This window comes from Passer domesticus, chromosome 15, assembly GCF_036417665.1.
Source record: "Passer domesticus isolate bPasDom1 chromosome 15, bPasDom1.hap1, whole genome shotgun sequence".
Taxonomy (NCBI): domain Eukaryota; kingdom Metazoa; phylum Chordata; class Aves; order Passeriformes; family Passeridae; genus Passer; species Passer domesticus.
The window spans coordinates 12,440,345-12,457,906 of record NC_087488.1 but is presented as its reverse complement, the minus strand read 5'-3'; the positions used below and the strand labels follow the sequence as shown (position 1 = coordinate 12,457,906).

Below are 17,562 nucleotides of genomic sequence, written 5' to 3'. Positions count from 1 at the left end.
TGAGACAGGACTGTACATCTACCTCTGGCTTGTGCTTTCTTAACTCCCATAACCTCACACTGCCTTCAGCTGGAGGATCCTGAAGGAATCTCTGGTTTGAACTTTTCAAAAGGTTTTCACAGCACTATTACAACAGAACAACACATGCTTTTACTAAAAAATTATTTTTAATAATAATAAAAAAAAAAATACACCCATAAGGGAAAAGCTTAAGCCACTAAAAAGGGTTAACACTTAAGTTTTTAATAGCTGTGATCACATAACCACCAAAGCCTACCACAACCAGGGACTTCACAGCATGGAAAGTCTTGCTACTTTTATTTCTGCTCTAAGAAAACCCCTTACTTTCCTTACTTTGCAGCAACCTGGAAAATAAGTGTTGTTTTCTGGAGAGCTGAGCAAGGAGACCTTCATAAGTCACAAGGATGCTGTAGCCCAATGTGGGCTGAATGCTTCTGCTTTCTTAAACTTCCTCCACTTCTTTCAGGCTGTGCTCCAGGATGGTGTCTTGTCCCTGGAACTTAAAATAGCCACGAAACAACTTTCTCTGAAGCACCAGGGGAAACCAGTAGCTGTCATCGGGCCACATGCGATGGAAGGGCACCTCGTCCAGCTGAAACCACTGGGGCCGCATTTCTGGTGGCACAAAACAAAAGAATTCTGCATGGGACTTGCTCATGGATTTTTGCTGCCTACACTGTGAATATTGGTCAACAAGCAGCTTCCCTCTACAGCCCAGCTGCCTTCCATCTGGGAGGCATTTTAGCGTGAATAGTTCTCCATTTCATAAGGGCAATGCTGTCTCAGAAGAGCATGCACATCCTTCCTTTCCCCACACCAGCCACCTACCCTCACTTTCTGTAGGCTCTCCATGAAAGTGATCTGCCCGGAAAATGTGAACGTCCATGAGTTCAGAGTTGCCTACAAATTCAAACGTGATCCGACCCATCTTCTGCAAGGTGTCCACAGTCAGTCCACTCTCCTCCAGGAGCTCCCTGCACAAGAAAAAGACTTCTTACATGAAAGTGAGCATTGGGAGGACAAAATTTCAGTCGTTAGCTTTACTCACATATTTAAAAACCCTGCCAGAGAACCAAAGCTGAAAGCTCTTACAGTACAACAGAGCAGGGTTCTGACCTGCACGAAGCCATGAGGCTACAACACCACAGGTGGGATTGTGTGTTATTTCAGGCTCCTGAGCCTGGCAGGAAAACACTCTGTGTTGGAAGGGGAAGATTCAGGAAAATGGATCATTTAGTAGAATTTAGTCCTTGCAACATAGAGCTCTTCTCTGAGGTACGGGAGAAGTGGGTATCATGGGACTGTAGCTGGGTGTGGCTTCAGAACTCCAAGACACGTGTCATTTAGAGAGGCAAAAGGCTTTGCCAACTTCAAGCTGAACCTTTTAGAATTGTGAAGCAGGTCATGAACACCAGAAAGAACATCTATACCTGCTACACAATCAGCTACTTCTGAGGCAAACTGAAGCTTAGTTAAATTACACACTCCATAACACCATTTGCACACAGAAGGCTGAGAATTCCAGTTCCCATTCAAATGCAGTGTAAAAAACACAAAGCAATTGTGCAAACTTTGCCTTTCTGCTCCTTGGAAGCACATTGAGCATAACGAGAGGCCAGAAGGCAAGACTTTTAAGAGCACTTGGAGAGCTGTGCCAGTTCTTTTCCATGCACCACCATGCACAGCTACTTGAAGCACATTCAATTATTTCCTCTTTTCATGCTCTGTGCTCAGAGATTTTATTTTACCTCCCTCTAACAGAAGCAGCATGGATTGAAGTTAGTCATGGTTTTTCTAATGTACAAAAATAAGGAATACTCTGAAACTGTGTATCTTTAGTTATAGTTAATAATTAATGTAGTTGCCTATTTGGCAGGAACAACAATTTTAAAATGTAATGGAAATTATTTTAAGGCTCCAGCTTTCTTTGGCATTGGTTTCATGGATCCCATCTTTCAAAATTATACTTCAAGTTAATGTCTTGGTTAATTTTAGTTTATCTTCTGAGAAGCTATCTATGTCTAAAATAGAGGCAGTTTTCCAGCAATGACTCTAAAAGCCTCCTTTTACAGGCACTGATAATTGAACAACAAAGCACAACACTGCTACAGTTCTCCAGGCAATTTATCCATCAGCTGCTTGGCTCTGTCTGTAGCAAGTGGAAACGTTACAGGGGGCAAACTAGAAATAACTCATTCACTAAATGCTCCCCTTAGAAGATGTGCCACTGAGGACCTGCCCAGGTGCTCGTGGTAGTGTGCTGTACACAGCAGAAGATGGAAATCTTGCTGGTACTGGGAACTTTTGTTCATGTTTTGGCTTAATATTTAACTACCTGTGCTGAGGCTTCACACCTGCTGCCTCTGCCAACTCAACTAAGACAGAGCAACGTGGAACCACAACCTCAGACCTCAACTGCCAGTGCAGAGTGGAAGTGCTACAAGGGAAGTTTGACTTGGAGTGTGTGATGCTCCCTGCAGCAGAGCTGTGCCCCGAGGCAGCACTGCACCAGCAGTGCTCCAGCCAGCAAGGTGACCAGCATGTCCAGCTGCTCCTGGCTCTGGGGACAGCTTCCTGCCCAGCTGACCTCAGCAGGAACTGGTTGTGTCATTCTGGAGTAAACTGCACGTGAAGGGATGGGGACAGTCCCCAGCAGCAGGTGCTGGCTGTGCTGTGGCACATTGTGTTTGGATTGAGGAAAATTTTAGCACTTGATGTCTTGTGTGAACAGAGGTGCCGCTGTCAAACCAGCACAGGTAAACACAGAAGGAAATCAAATGTTACATTAAACCATTAGATTTACCCCACAGCCAGTGCCAGGTAAGTCTAGCAAATGTTAAGTGACAAAACTTGTGTCCCTCCCTCCACTCAGAGATGATAAATCACACGAAAAACCACAATGAAATGTCAGGTACGTTAAGGCTGCTGGGAGCACATCTGCACAGAGATCCTTCTGTCCCTGGGCCCAGCTCACCACAGAGCCTGGCTGTTGTGTGGCACAGCTGAGGAGGCTGTTGAGGGCAGAAGCTGTTGGGAACCAGCTGAGCACGCCACGACTGATCTTCCTGCAGGTGCAAGGGCAGCTTTGGGCATGTTATCAGAAACTGAGGAGATGGCAAAACATGGCTTTGTATCAGCAACATTCATGTAAAGAACAAGGTACCTAATTTTTAGAGGAATTTAGCAATTCAGCTGTGATTTGCTACTTCATTTTAATGACCAGACAGATGAAAGAACTACAAGAAATCAGTACTAAAGGGTTCAGAAATTACACTCTGCCTTTTTACTGATGAGATTCAATTCCACAACTCAGCATTAGCACTTGAAAATGTCACACCATACAATCAAATAATAAGCAGTTTGGCTAATTATTTAAATTAAATTAGCTATATATTAATTATACTAATTAATAAATTATTATTTATTATTATTATATCAGGATTATTATCATAATAGTAGAATTATTAATTCTGGCTATTAATTCTGCTATACAGCCAAAATTAAACCCTGCACCTCTCTGAAGATTGCAAGAACCTCTACCCACCACCCAGACTCATTCTCAGTTTAGATCAGAGCCCAGGAGCTGGGAAGGAGGATACAGGAAGTTCCAGCTGCTCACAGAATGGATGAATTTAAGATATGCAAAGGTGATGATTGTTTCTCTTGTGCACAGAAACAATGCTGTTTCTCTGTACATGTGGATGATCCCTCATCACCTGTGGAGCAGGTGTTCAGAGCTGGGTTATGACTGGGTAACACGAGGGTGTCACTGACCAGATGAGCCGTGGTACCTCCACCTGCAGCCCACTGCCGATGGTCCAACAGCTCCCCCTGTGCCCCCATACCTGTCCCCGTGGCGCCGGCCCGGCCCTCACCTGCGGGCAGCCTCCTCGATGCTCTCCCCGGGCTGCACCTTCCCCCCGAAGCCGTTCCACAGCCCGGCGCCGAAGCCGCGCTTCTTCATGCCCAGGAGGACGCGGGACGGCTGCACCACCAGGACGAGGGTGAAGAGCCGGGACGTGTGCATGGCTCCTGGCTGAGGGACGAGGCGGGCACGCTGTGCCAAGGGTTCCCGGCCCCGTTCCAAGGGATCCGGGGGGTGCAGAGCCCCTCAGCCCCCGAACACCCTCCCCAGTGCCCGGTCCCTAAACCCGGGTCCCCCAGCACCTCTCCCAATACCCCAGCACCTCTCCCAATATCTGCCTCTCTAACGCTCCCACTGACCCTCACTCTCCTGCTACCTCTGCATCCCGTTCCCAAAGTTTGATCCCCCATTCCCAAATCCTTGTTTCCCCACTGCCCTCCCCTGAATCCTGAACACCGTCTCCCAGCACCCCTGACTCCCAGCAACCCATTCCCAAATCTTTGATCCCCTCCGCAAATCCCTGTCCCTCCAGATTCTCCGACCACCTTCAACACTCCTTCCCCGAACCCCTGAGCCCCCAGAAACCCCTCCCCAAATCTCCGATCCGCTCTCCCTAAATCCTTGTTCCTCCTAAACTCCCTCCCCGAATCCCTTATCACCCTCAACACATCCTCCCCGAACCCTTGACTCCCAGCGCCCCTTCCCCAAATCGCTGATCCCCCATCCCAATCCCTGACCCCCCTGCACTCCCATCTCCGTCCCCGCACACCTCAGCAGCTTTCCCGCCCGCCTCGGTGTCACCTCAGCGCGGCCCGTCTCCGCTCTTCCCGCGCCGCCGCCGCCCCGCCCGCGGCCGCCGTGAGGGGAGGCGGGCCGGGGCGGGCCGAGGCGGCCATGGCGGGCCCGGGCGGAACTGTCATTGCCGGGGGCAGGTGCGTGGCGGGGCTGCTGAAGCGATCCCAGCGCCCACGAGGGGGATGGTGGGGTGCCACTAGTGCCCGCGCCTGGAGTTTTCCTCGGGAACGGGATTATGCGCTTTTGGGTTTTAGGTTAAATCCGCTGGCGGCTCCGCCCGAGCAGGGGCCGTGGCTCTTGGTTGCTCTTCCAGGAGTTCGGGCATCTCTCCGTTCCTCTGAGGGGCTCACGGAGGACACCGGCCCCGCTGAGGCAGCTCGGGAGTGCTGGGATCGCTCTGCCGTGTCGTGTCCTTAAAACATCTGAGCAGAAGCAGGAGTGGGATTGCTCTCCCCACTTAGCTCAGGATAACACGTGAGGCGTCATCCAAAATCTGACCCTGCTGTTGTGATAGGACCTGATAAGTAAAAGTGCCAAAATCTCAAATGTGGGGGCTTGTTTTTAGAATCAGAGAATGGTTTGGGCTGGAAGGGACCTCTGGAGACCATCTGGCCCAATGACCCTGCCAAGGCAGGGTCACCTGGAGCAGGTGACATAGGAATGTGTCCAGCTGTATTGAGAATGTCTCTGGACAGGGAGACTCCACACCCTCCCTAGCTGCCTGTAGTGGCTGGAATGAATTACTATAGAGACTTTTGAATTACAGAGTGGGTGGTTATTTACTAACTGATTGACTTGCCTCTCTTCCTGGCTTTGGATGAGCAGATGCCTGCACACCACGGTGAAGTTTCTGAGGAAAACTGGAACTGAGCAAAGGTGGTTGGAGCGGCACTTGAAGGATCCCTTTGTCAAGGCATCGAAGCAGCAGCAGTACCGGTGCCGAAGTGCCTTCAAGTTGCTGGAAATTGATGACAAGCTCTGTGTTCTTCGTCCAGGATTTTCTGTTCTTGACTGCGGAGCAGCACCTGGTGCTTGGAGCCAGGTTGCTGTAGAGAGGGTCAATGCCTTAGGTACTGGTAAGTGCAAGTTTTTGGCAGGCAAGATGGGGATGATACTTCTCTTGAAGTGTGTGAGAGGTCTGTGAAATACTACGGAATCTAAATCGAAATACTGTGAAATCAAGAAAATATTAGGATGATAACAGGATGGAGAGGGGACATGGGTACTGGCAAGTGCCAGAGTCACTGATAAAAACATGAAGAGGTGAGCCTAGTAAATCTTCATATTGAGAAATTGTGTTTATGAAATAAAACATACCATGTGGCGCTAGTGATCTGATTAGTTCTTGTGGGGAAGATCCCTTCACCCAGTTCTGAAATTGATGTGACCTTTGGCAATTACCTTGGCTTATTTGAAATACTGTTTCAATGGAAGCAACTGTTTCACATGGTGTATATGGGTGAAGACATTGATATTTACAAACTGAGGTGTTATCATCTGCACCAGGATTTCTAGACTGTCGGCCTTGTAAGAGCAGCAGAAAACCAAGAAAAATCCTCCTTGTTTATCCGAAGTAGCTGAGTTTTTGTCTTGAACAGATGAGCTTATGGCAAACCCTCCATCCAGATGCACCCAGCAAAGTGCAGGGGATGAGAAGGCAGCTCTGGCAGGGGGTGGGTGGGCTGTGTCTACTGAGAGGCACAGAGCTCATGCATGTGCAGGTTTTTGCAGCCACTCTGAGCGTTCCCTGTGTCATTCATCCTTACAGATGCTGCTGTCCCCACTGGCTTTGTGCTTGGCGTTGACCTGCTGCGGATTTCTCCTCTGGAAGGAGCGGTTTTCCTGTCGGAGACTGACATGGCAGAGCCCAGCACGCTGAGGGCCATCCAGAGCCTGCTTCCCTTGGGGAAGGCAGATGTCATCCTGAGTGACATGGCGCCCAACGCCACGGGCATCAAAGAGCTGGATCACCAGAAGCTGATCAGTCTGTGCTTAGGCCTCCTGGATATAGCCCAAAGCATTTTAAAGCCAAAAGGAACGATGCTCTGTAAATTCTGGGATGGATCCGAGGCCCGCCTGCTGCAAAACAGACTGAAGGAGCAGTTCCAGGATGTGAGAACTATAAAGCCTCAGGCCAGCCGGAAGGACTCTGCAGAGTCTTATTACTTGGCAAGGCTGTACAGAGGGAAATGAAAGTCATGAGCTGCAGATTCTGTGAATTTGACTGGAAATCTCAGTTTAGTGGGTGTTCAAAGGAAAATCCCACCATTCAGACCTTGGGGAAGTTTGCTACTCTTCTTTAAGTCCGTCACGCTTTTCAAATACTTGTGGACAAAATGGTTGGGAATGGAAAGGAATAATCTGAAAGGCAACCTCTGGGGTTGGAGTAATGGAAATGAAAATAAAACACTGATTATATGAGTTTTTAATGCGTGCCTGAATACCATTGCACTGTTAATGCTGTCATACATGAGACTGGCCATAAAGGTGATTGTCAGAACGTGAGGGAGCAGCAAAGGGGAGTTTCAGCCAATTCAGTGCCTTGAACAGAACATGAACAGAAAATGTTTCTGTGCACATCAGGATCTGCATCCTCATGCAAGGCGTGTAACACAGCCATGTGAGAGGCACGGCTGGCTTGGGAATTTTCATCCCCATGGCTCTGCTGCCTCTCGTGCACACACAGGTTATATTTAGGAATTGCTGCTTCCTGGCACTCATAAATCCAGTCAGTGGCAGTGGGACAGGGTCATGGCCATGCAGATCATCCCCCAGTGCTTTCTAGGTGTGGCCAGTGGTATTTCTCAGGCAAAAAGACACGATGTTCCTGAGATCCCAGCAGCGAGAATGACTGAATTGCCGGAAATCTGTCCGCACAAATAAATCCAACCACTGCCTTATCTGAAAGTGACAAATTTTATATTAAACAACGCTTTTATCAGGCTGACCGTGGCATGAGTTACATGAGAGGCTGTCTTTAAGACTCCAGGGCCTTTATCATCATGACAAGGGGGCTGCTGGCGGGATGGGTGCCGGGGCGGGCGGGCTCGGGGGGATTTTGGGCGCCGGGTGGAGCTGACGCGCTCCCGCCGCTCCCGGCCATTACAGTAGCGCGGAGCGCTGCGCGCGTAGCGCCGCCGTTACGGCCGCCGGCGCCGCCGCTCTCGCGAGAGGCGGGCGCGCAGTTCCCGCGAGATCCCGTGGCCGGGGCGAGGAGGGAGATCCAAGCGGGGCGCGCGGCGGTGAGCGCTGAGGGCGGGACGGGAAGGGGCACGGACGGGGGGAAAGGGAGAGGAGGAAGGCTCCGGCCGCGCCCGTCACAGCCCGCTCTTCCCCCGGCGGAGTCGTGCGGGCGAACCCCTCGGTGCCCGGGGCTGCCCCGTGCCCGCCGCGGCCGCTCTCGGTGTTCGCTGCCCGCCGCGGGTCCTGGGGGAGCCTTGGCCACGGGGGTTCCTGAACCGGCTCCCACACCTAATTAATGCCCTCTTAATTGCTGGTAGGGTTGAGAAGGGGCTCGCTGGAGCTGCCTGCCCGCAGGTGCGTTGGTGCTCCAGCGCTCGGTTTGGGTTTTGGCAGATCTGTTGCTTCTGCTCGTGGTGCCGTAGATGCGAGCAGTGGCTGCGCTGTGACCCCGGGGGTGCGGGAGGCAGCCCCAGCTCTGCGCTGCAAGCCGTGTGGGTGTTGTGGCTGCCTTTCCTGGTGCTGGACCTTTTCCGGTGTTTCTGGGGATTTATGGAGCGTGCAGGCACTGCAGGAACTCGCCTAAGGCTCCTAAATTTCCTAGGAAACCTTGCAGGCTTTTCTGAGCTCCACCCTCGATTTATCTTTGGCCTTTAAGTTAGTACCGTTCTGAACTGGAAGGAAGAGCTACATCTCATCATATGAATAGTGAGATGCAGTTTCACTTACACAAGTGATCAGTGGACTTGGGAAGACTTCTTGTTGGAAATTAGAGTCCAGAGTGCTTCTGGGAAACCAGAAACACGTTGTGTAGCAGGAAGGGTTTGCTGCTGCTGTGGGGTTAGTTCTGCTCCCATCACCTTCAAAACTTAGGGGGAACAACAATGAGTTTGGTTTGGTCAGAGAAGAAAAGGTCATCTTGCATCTTTTTCTCATTTCAGAGAAAATTACAACTTCAGCCTGGGTGGGGTCATGTTTTCTGTGGGTCCCAGCAGTGATTTGCAGGTTGCTTTTACCCTGTAAATGGAAAGCCCTCGTGTTTAATGTTTCCTCAGGGCAGTGGTGGATGCCTCTTTAGCACAGCAGCTTGCTTTGGGTGTTTTGCTGATGATTTTGTGTCCATTTCTAGAGCCATGGAGGACTTGGAAAATAATACCACTGTCTTCTCCACCCTGAGATCCCTCAACAACTTCATTTCACAGCGTATGGAGGGAGTGTCTGGGCTGGCTACACCAGGATCTTCTCAAAGCTCCTTACAGATGCAGTACCAGCAGAGGATGCAGGTGAGGAGTCCTCACCTTGGTGATTCCTGCAGTATCACTCCAGTGTGGTTGTGTGCTCCTTTTGATTCCAGGAGCTGGGGATTTCATTCAGATCTGACCGTTCTTTCTGAAATTGACATTCTGAAACTGACATTCTGATATTCACGTTCTGAAACTGACATTCTGATATTGACGTTCTGAAGTTGACATAAAGAAATAAAGGAAGCTTGCTGTCACCATTCTGGAATCTTTTCCAGAATATATTTAATTTTTTTTTACGGCGTCAGACAGGTTTATTTCTGTTTTGTAAAAGTTTAAGAAAGGTCTTTTGAATTTATTCCCTGCTAGTTATATCTGTGTACCAGTTCAGGAAATTAAATTGTGAATTGTTTTAATACTGCTGAACAAAGGAGCTTCATATCTTAACATTTTTCTAGTAAGAGACTTTGTTACCTTTTTTCAGGATTTAAAGGCTTCTTTGCCTGGACACATCCAGGAGACTTGCATTGAGCTGTGCTTTGATATACAAACCAGTTGTGCTTTCTTATCCACCTGGGTTATTTACTTTTTGTTTTCTGTTAGCTGCTTCAGGCTCATAAAGCATAAAGTAAATTGACATCTTAGATCCCAGGGACTGTTTGTTAGGCTGGAATGAAGTTTCTCTATTCTGTATCTTAATATAATTTCTATTTCAGCCTCTACGTATGAAATAAGTTTGTTTTTTTTAATGTAAATCTGCTTTGCATTTGGAATGTTGACAAAAATTTAAGCTTTTTCTGTCTGTGCTAACTCTCTGGTGGCAGCAGTAGTTGCAGGAGGCTCTCTCTGCTTAGTCTCCATTGGCTGTGTGTTGGATCTCCAGGATGTGAGCAATTCTGTTAGTATTGTCTGTGCTGTCAGGTAATTAGAATGAAAAAATGAAGTGTGATGTTGTAGAGATCATGGAAAAATGTGTTATTTTGCTCAGCAGCTACTTTTATTGGGAGCGTGGTCTGTGCTTCTTAGCTTGGGGAGTTCATAATCAGCTTTTTAGATAGAGAAGTAGTTTTTGTCAGGCTACATCTGGAGATTGAGAAATTCTGACATAAGAGCCAGGAATTCGTTTCTTTCCAATTCTCCTTGGTTTGCTGTGGGTTTCTGAGGATGGTGTTGAACTCTCTGTTTCCCCATCTACAGCTGGTGTGAGAGGTACCACAAATGTGGTGATAGTTTGTAAAATGGCAGGTTAATGTGAGCTGAGCAGCACAGGGCACGATGATACTGCTGTGCTGTTAATGGTGCCAATGTCCCTTTTCACACATGAACTGGGCAGCTGGAGGAGCAGGCTGGGCAGATCCACTCCAAATCCCAGCTGCTGCAGGTGGAACGGGAGAAGATGCAGATGGAGCTGAGCCACAAACGAGCTCGCATCGAGCTGGAGAAGGCAGCCAATACCAATGCCAGGAACTATGAGGTGAGTGGGATGTTTGCCCATGGCTTGGGAGTGTTGGCCTAAGCCAGAACACATGGAGATAATTTACATCAGTGGTTTGGTTCAGGGATGTGCTGTGGTCTGTCTCAGAATGTGTATAGTTACTCTCTTTTTGGAGTGAAACTAAACTGAAAGGTGCACTCCAGGAGCAAGCCTGGTGTTCTCCAGCTGCTAATGGACACTGTCTTCAGAGCAGGACTTCAGTGAGTCTGGAATGCATTTACTGTGTTTGCATTTGCTGCAGGTGTGGGTGTCAAGTTGCCAGCACCAGTGCAGCTACAGAACTGCTCTGCAGGTCTCCTCTCAGTGCACTGCACTAACTTGCTGATGTGCACAAGAGTGTGAACTTGAAGCCTCGTTAGGTTCACATGGTCTGATCACTGGACTCTGTTAGTTTAGCATTGAAGTTGTCATGGGTAGCAGTAACAAAAGGGATTTGTTATATGTTTCTCCCAGAAGTATTTAATAATTTTTCTCTGAGAGGGTTTAAACTTCTGCTGGCACAATTGCCAGCATTTGGTTTGTGTGACTGTAATTAATTGGAATGGCAGCAGTTCCAGCCATGCAGTGTCACGCAAGAGAGCCTGCACTGATAAAGCAGTGAGCCTCGCTCAGGGACTAATGGCTTTTATTGGGTTCTGCTTTTCTGCCCACATATGTTTGCTTAACGACGTTACTGAAATAAGCTGTGGATCAGTGGCTTTTGTAGCATAATAAAAGTCTTCTATGTGGCTGATTATTGAAAAAGAAATCTGTGAAAAATAATAAGTGTGTTTTGTTGTATTTTATGAGGGTGACACATTTAGTGTGTGGTTGTGAAATAAGGAGTCAGTGATTAAATTCCTCCTTCCTCTGAAGTAAGGTGATGTAGGATTAGGCCAGGAAGAGTTCAAACTGGATTGTAGCTGAGTCAGTCACAGAAACCCTTGAAATACTGGTACAAAAAAAGGGAGCAGCATTAATCCAGCACTGTGGTAATTGCCCTGCTCAGATTCTGTGTTTTTCTGAGTCATGTGGATAAAGGTTTTAGGAACCTCACATTGCTTTGCATAATCCTTGCTTACTATGCAAATCCGTGTCTCCATTTGCTTTGATTAGCAAAGCAATTAACTATGCATTTTTTCAATAAGTATCAATCAATTTGTGGTAGGAATAAACTGGAATGGTATATGAAAGGTTGTCAGACTTCAAAAATATTTATCGATAATATTTTCTTTTAAATGGCCTGAATTCCAGAAGTTGCAGAGGGAAGTTTGTTTTATTCACCCAGCTGTTGAGGGCTGAGTTTCTGAAAGTCAGTTTGCTGTGCGTGGGTCAGCTTTAAATTGGAGGTTGAATGTTTTCATCTTTGATCTACTGGAGAGTGTGCAATGGAGTCTGTGAAGGCACATCTGTATTCTCACAGTCATGTCTTAGTGAAAGAGATTTGGAAGACGTGGTCTCTTAATTTTCCAGCTCCACTTCCCTGGGTAATTCCTTTGGTAATTCCATTGAGTTACTGCTGATAAATTTTTGTCCTTGCTAGGTTAAAGCTGCGGTCTGAGTAACTTTGCTTCATGATGAAGCAATTACCATTTGTGACCATGGTAATGAGGAATGAGGACAAAAGAAGGGAAAATGGCTTCACCTTTCTGCTGCTTTTCCTTAAGTCTCTGTGTGTTTTTTCCCTTGTCCAGCGAGAGGCCGACCGTAACCAGGAGCTGCTCACACGTATAAAGCAGTACCAGGAAAGGGAAACAGAGGCTGAAAATAAACTGAAAGAACAAATGGAGATGAACAAATCTTACAAGAAGAGCATGGAGACAATGAGTAAGAAGCTGCAAGAGAAGGAGAGCAAATTAGCCGAAGCTAATGAAGTAAGAACAGAGTAATTTTTAATCCATCCACAGTTTCAGGTGACTTTGCAGTTCTTGTGACATAAAAATGTCCCTTTTGATTAAAAAAACCCTTAAACGAAATAACTGGAACATTGTGTTCATCACCTAGAAATGAATAAACCCTGGTGGTGTGTGTTTTCTGTCAAAGTTTAGAATCAAACCAAGCCCAGATACAAGTGGGCAGGTCAGAAGGAGAAGAGATTTCTTAGACAAGGTGATATGGAAAAGGAGAAAAAAAGTGTGAGGCAACATCCAGCATCTTCGTTCAGAAGTGTGAAGAAAGGGACAGTGATGGAAAAGATAATATGGGAAAGTGTTCAGGAGAGCTGTAGAGTGGATGGGAGCAACGTTATGAACCAAGTGTGTCCTCCTGAAGTGTCTTAAATGCCTGTGCATGCTACTGCAGAATGAATACTTGAGTAACAGTTTCAGTATATGTGGATTCCCAGACTATCTTCTCAACCCTCAACCTTCTCAGACATCATTACAGTTGAGTTCAGCTGTTTAATTTGTAACTCTCCCATACCAGCTGTTGATCAGCAATCACTAAGTCCTTAGGCCCTGCTCCTGCCTTGGTGTCACTAGAAATGTAGTATGTGATAAAGCAGGTAAACAGATTTAATGTTCCAGTTATCAGTGATTAAAACCAGGAGGAGAGAATGGTACATGAGAGAAATTAAACCCACCTAAAGGATGTGTGCTGCAGTTTTGTGTCTGTGTTCTTTTATTCCTATCGGTATTAACATGAGAACTCTACCTGTCTCTCTGTCTAGAAGACACACTGCATATGTAACGTTTTGAGATATTTCTCTTTTTCTCTGTTACAGGGAGCTGAGTAATGGCTATTGGAAACAACCTGTGAGCTTTTGTTTAGAGTTAATATATATAGAGAAAGACATCACCTAACTTTAAAGTTTGGTGTTTTTCATGCCAGTTTGAGGTCACCCATTTAAGAGATAATGTAAATGGCAATTTGGATGGCAAATGAAAGTGTAAAATTATTTTCTCTTGCATTTGTTTGAGGTAGGTTTGCAGGAGTGTGAGATTGTTTCTAAGATTGTGTTAATACTTTTTAGTTGGAAATTATTTCTGTCATCATCCATAATACCCGGCTTGGAAAGTCACAGCCTTGTATGTTTATGCTCTTTTTCTCAATTAATTCAGACAATCACTGTATTGAAAGGAAAAATATCAGAGCTGCAATGGAATATAATGAACCAAGAGATGCAGATGACAAGCCAAGACTCTCAGAAGCAGGAACTGATGGAGCAGCTGGATGTTGAAAAAAAGTAAGCAAGGGATGAATGACTATAGGGAGAAAAAGGCAAACAGAACTTCAGTCTTGTGCAGCTGTCATCACTCAGAAAACTTTCAACAGTGTTTGATTTCTGCTCTTCAAAGGGGTTCTTTGATCTGGGTGTGCAGGTTGTAGCTGTTGTTTGAACCCAGCTCTGAGGTGCAATTTTAATTGTACCTTGAGGAAAAAAACCCACAAACTTGAGCTTTAAATCTCAGTGATGTTTTGTGTTCCTGGTGGACAGTTAACAGAAGGCATGTGGGTGGGAAAGGCTGATTTGAACTTTATGGACTGAACAGAACAGAAATATGAAACCTTAAATCACAGTGGAGGGGTAATTGAAAGTTATGAGTATGTTTTTCCTTGCTTGCTAACTTCAGCTCTTCAGTTTCTAAGTTGTGGAATTTTGTTTATTCTGAGTATATATTTGCTGTTCTTAGAGTTAAGTGGCTTGATTTTTTTGTATTTTTCTCAATATACTTTTTTTATTAAAATGAATGGATATTTTTGTCTCTAAATAAGAGGGAGCTGATATGAGTGTGAGACTGAAAGAGCAAATGTTATATAAGAGTAACATTTACTTTGTTAGTGCTCTTGACTGTTGGTCAGAGACTTCTGAAGGTGGGTTGTTTCTGGTACCTGAATTCTGGGTGCTCAAGTGCTTCTTCTGTCTTCATCTGACAGGAAATGGCAGGAGGCAAGTCAGCAAATCCAGACACTGCAAGCAAGCCAGTCCTTACTGACAGAATATGAACAGAAGATTAAGGTAAGAAACTTTGTGACCTACATAAAGCTTTAGAATTTAATTCCTTCAGTGGAAGAACAAAACACTGTTTTTAAAAAACTGTCTGTTGCAGAAGTAAAAGATTAATTTGCCACATAAGTACCTGAGTTGGTTGCTAGTAAGAGTTGGTCTTGGGTGGACCAGGCTATCCACAATTAGCTGTAAAATGACACTTTGTTGTATCAATTGATTGAAAAAAAGCATGCTTTCTCTATAGAAAGGTGATTTATATCCTTAAGCAGTGCTCTGTAGGAATGCTTTTTTTGGTCTTGTGCCACAGCACAAATTTGCTCTGCAAAAGACTGCTTCTAGAATGATCTTTTTTCAAATGGTGTGTGATGAGCCCAGCAGCTACAGTTATTTTCTGCTTCCCAGAAAATCCTTCCTCTGCAGTTGTGTTTAGAAAGTGCAATTACTTGTAAAGATTTCAAAACTACACTATCTTAAATGTCAGTATGGAGATACTTTTTGTGCTTCCAAATGAGCACATAGGTTGGTGGGAGTGTATCCTTTCCATTTGTCTTGTCTTCCTGGCAGAGGCAGATGTGGAGAGTTACTTTGGTTTGAGTAGTGCTGACAGTGGCACTGCCTTGCTGTAAAACCAACCTGATGGCCAGCAAGAGGAGACTTTCTCCATTGAAATGAAAAGATGGAAAACAGGATATAAGTCTGCAACAAAGCCCTAAATAATTTGGGTTTTTAGTGGAAAACTCCCCAACATTTACCATAATGTTGAAATTCACATTTTTGCCTCTTTCTGTACCTAATTCTTGCAGGCCATTCAAATGCTTCCCTCTGCACTTTTTTGGTGGAGGGATAGAGGACCAGAAAATCACAGATTTGGTTCAGTTGATAGAAGAAGATCATTCTAATAAGGAATTGAGTTTTTTTGTTATGAACTTGGACTAAGCAGGTGTAGAGAGACGAGACCAGCCCAGGTGCAACAAGAGTCATCCCTGCTTTGAGCATGGATTGGACCACATGACCTCCTGAGTTCCCTTCCAACTTCATTCCAGTCCTTGATTTGAGCTTAGAAGGTACAATGCAGAAATAGCTCTTACACAGATTCCAATGTACTCATTGCTGGCCTGTTCTCATCCTGTGTTTTCCAGGATCTGGAGCAGAAGCTGTCCCAGCAGGAACATGATGCTGTAATTGTCAAGAACATGAAGGCAGAACTGGCTCGCTTCCCAAAAATGGAGCGTGAATTGCGCCAGCTCAGGGAGGAAAATGCCTACTTCAGGTGAAGGAAGGGTTCAGGTGTTCAGGGTTGTGTTCTTCTGTGCATGCTACAGCTACACTGTACTTTTACATCCCTCTTTAGGGTTTCCACATGGAAAGTTCAGAAGGGAGTATTTCATATAAATACTGCTTATGAATTGAGCAGTGTCATGGTGCTTACTAGATGAGAGGGTCTGACAAGATCTATGGAATCTTCTTGAACACAGGAGCATCACAGAATGTGTATTCACTGTCCTGGGTGGTGATTTTGGGTTGTTAGAACAAAATTCAATGTTTAAAGGTAGGTGATGAACTCCATGCAGCTTGGGGAAAGAATTTCCTGTAGGGAAAAGAGGCAGCTGAACATTTCTTTAAGAGCTGGTTTTGCTTAGCTATTACCACTGTTTTAAAGGCCTGGTGTTCCAGCATAATGTTTAGAAAGTGTCTTATTTAAATTTCTAAACTCTGATATAGCCATTGGGTATGTAGGGTTTCTGGATTGTCGAAATGGCAATCAGTTTGAAAAATTAAATTAAATGTAATGTGAAATAAGTTGCCTTAAAGTGTTGGATGTTTTTTGTTGTTGTTTGTCTTTTTAAAAAATTACATGAGTCTTCTTGCCAGATTTTTTTTTAATAAGTAATTTTCCTAGGTTTTGGTCTTGTAATTATTTAATTATAATTTTAAATTGCTTGTCCTGGAATTTTTTCTCATGCTTTTTCTACACTGGAACATACCAAGAGATTAAAGGTCATTTGCTTTTGTACAGATTTATTTCACCCTTGTACACCTCTGTTGAAGTAAAACCAGGCAGTTCTCCAAAGCCCAGGTCTGTACTGCTTGCTGTGTTCCAGCCAGACTGAAAAGCAGAATTTGGAGTCTTTTGTTACCCTCGTTTTGACAAATACTAAAGGAGACTCAAAGCTTCAGCTTGTTTGGGCATAATTAGGATGGTGTTTAGAGTAGGAAAAAAAAATTCAATGGAACTGTATTTTTTTTGGTAGCAGGCTTTGCTGTGAAGGTTATAGAAGTTGAATGTCATGGTTCCCTTGGGATTCCTGTAGATCTGAAAGTTTGTGAAAGGGAGTTGAGTTGCATGAATCTGTAGTAACTGTCTCTTTCTTCATCACAGGGAAATGAAAGAAAACAATGGTTTGCTTAAAGAGGAAGTGGAAGGTCTTCAGAGAAAGCTGGAACGCTATGAGAAAGTCCAAGCACAGCTAGTGACTGTGGAATTGGAAAATGAGGTGAGGAGCTGGGAACGTCTGGTGAATAAGCAGAACAGGAGTTTCCTCTATTGCCTGTCCTGACTTTTCAGCTCTTCCTGTATTGTGTTACTCAAGATATGACACCTCCTTTAATTAATGGACTTGAACCAGACATTCCCAAACTGGAAAGTCAGCATGAGGGGAGTTATGGCAAGGAAGGTGTAAAAGGCAAAAGGGATATTTACTGTTCAGCTGGAGATTTTGTATACAGAATAATCTCATCATAGTGTCTATTTTAGCCTTGATGTGTCTCTTCTACCTTTCTTTTGCTGGAAAGGCTTTTTCTGGCATCAAGCTCTGTCCAGACATGGTGGTGTCAAACATGTGTCTGTGAAGAGCCTTGGTACCCAGGGCTGCAGAATGACAAACCAAAAATGCTGGGTAAGATCAGGAAATCCCCAGGAGGAGAAGGAATGACACTGACTTTGCATGGAGGCTTATGAGAAAACTCTGGTTTTGAGTTTTGTAACAGCTCTGGTGAGCTGTCAGAACATGTGTCTATGTCTAACTCTACTTTTAAT

The 17,562-nt window shown here is 45.4% G+C and overlaps 3 protein-coding genes across 6 annotated transcripts in view; 2 read left to right on the top strand and 1 right to left on the bottom strand.

The window, feature by feature from the left end:
* Window positions 1–145: 145 nt before the first annotated feature.
* On the bottom strand, window positions 146–4,745 carry NUDT1 (nudix hydrolase 1). Of its 2 annotated transcripts, none has more exons than XM_064389781.1 (4): window positions 4,656–4,745; window positions 3,897–4,057; window positions 850–995; window positions 146–636 (listed from the first exon to the last, which is right to left on the bottom strand). In XM_064389781.1, the coding sequence occupies exons 2-4, from the start codon at window positions 4,046–4,048 to the stop codon at window positions 464–466; spliced, it is 471 nt and encodes a 156-aa protein (XP_064245851.1). In that variant the 5' UTR covers window positions 4,049–4,057; window positions 4,656–4,745; the 3' UTR covers window positions 146–463. The 2 variants fall into 2 exon arrangements, with proteins under 2 accessions (XP_064245851.1, XP_064245852.1); XM_064389782.1 differs by having other exon boundaries at window positions 4,688–4,707.
* MRM2 (mitochondrial rRNA methyltransferase 2) lies at window positions 4,729–7,110 on the top strand. The gene is made up of 3 exons (XM_064389780.1): window positions 4,729–4,818; window positions 5,507–5,757; window positions 6,450–7,110. The coding sequence occupies exons 1-3, from the start codon at window positions 4,781–4,783 to the stop codon at window positions 6,872–6,874; spliced, it is 714 nt and encodes a 237-aa protein (XP_064245850.1). The 5' UTR covers window positions 4,729–4,780; the 3' UTR covers window positions 6,875–7,110.
* A 720-nt stretch (window positions 7,111–7,830) lies between these two features.
* Window positions 7,831–17,562, top strand: part of MAD1L1 (mitotic arrest deficient 1 like 1) — a 348,097-nt gene continuing 338,365 nt past the window's right edge. For 2 of the 3 annotated variants that reach the window (XM_064389851.1, XM_064389849.1), the window contains exons 1-8: window positions 7,831–7,923; window positions 8,991–9,144; window positions 10,436–10,576; window positions 12,271–12,450; window positions 13,636–13,760; window positions 14,453–14,534; window positions 15,665–15,795; window positions 16,906–17,020. In XM_064389851.1, coding sequence (XP_064245921.1) covers window positions 8,995–9,144; window positions 10,436–10,576; window positions 12,271–12,450; window positions 13,636–13,760; window positions 14,453–14,534; window positions 15,665–15,795; window positions 16,906–17,020 — 924 coding nt within the window. In that variant the 5' untranslated portion in view covers window positions 7,831–7,923; window positions 8,991–8,994. Of the gene's footprint in view, window positions 7,924–8,065; window positions 8,219–8,990; window positions 9,145–10,435; window positions 10,577–12,270; window positions 12,451–13,635; window positions 13,761–14,452; window positions 14,535–15,664; window positions 15,796–16,905; window positions 17,021–17,562 lie in introns of those variants that run through there. The other variant, XM_064389850.1, reaches the window with a different exon arrangement.

Coding starts and splice junctions, on each gene's coding strand:
- NUDT1 (XM_064389781.1), bottom strand. CDS start 4,048: ATGCACACGTCCCGGCTCTTCACCCTCGTCCTGGTGGTGCAGCCGTCC. Junction 996..3,896: donor ATCGAGGAGGCTGCCCGCAG/GTGAGGGCCGGG, acceptor TTTCTTGTGCAG/GGAGCTCCTGGAGGAGAGTG. Junction 637..849: donor AGAGCCTACAGAAAGTGAGG/GTAGGTGGCTGG, acceptor TTGTGCCACCAG/AAATGCGGCCCCAGTGGTTT.
- MRM2 (XM_064389780.1), top strand. CDS start 4,781: ATGGCGGGCCCGGGCGGAACTGTCATTGCCGGGGGCAG. Junction 4,819..5,506: donor ACTGTCATTGCCGGGGGCAG/GTGCGTGGCGGG, acceptor TTGGATGAGCAG/ATGCCTGCACACCACGGTGA. Junction 5,758..6,449: donor GGTCAATGCCTTAGGTACTG/GTAAGTGCAAGT, acceptor TCATCCTTACAG/ATGCTGCTGTCCCCACTGGC.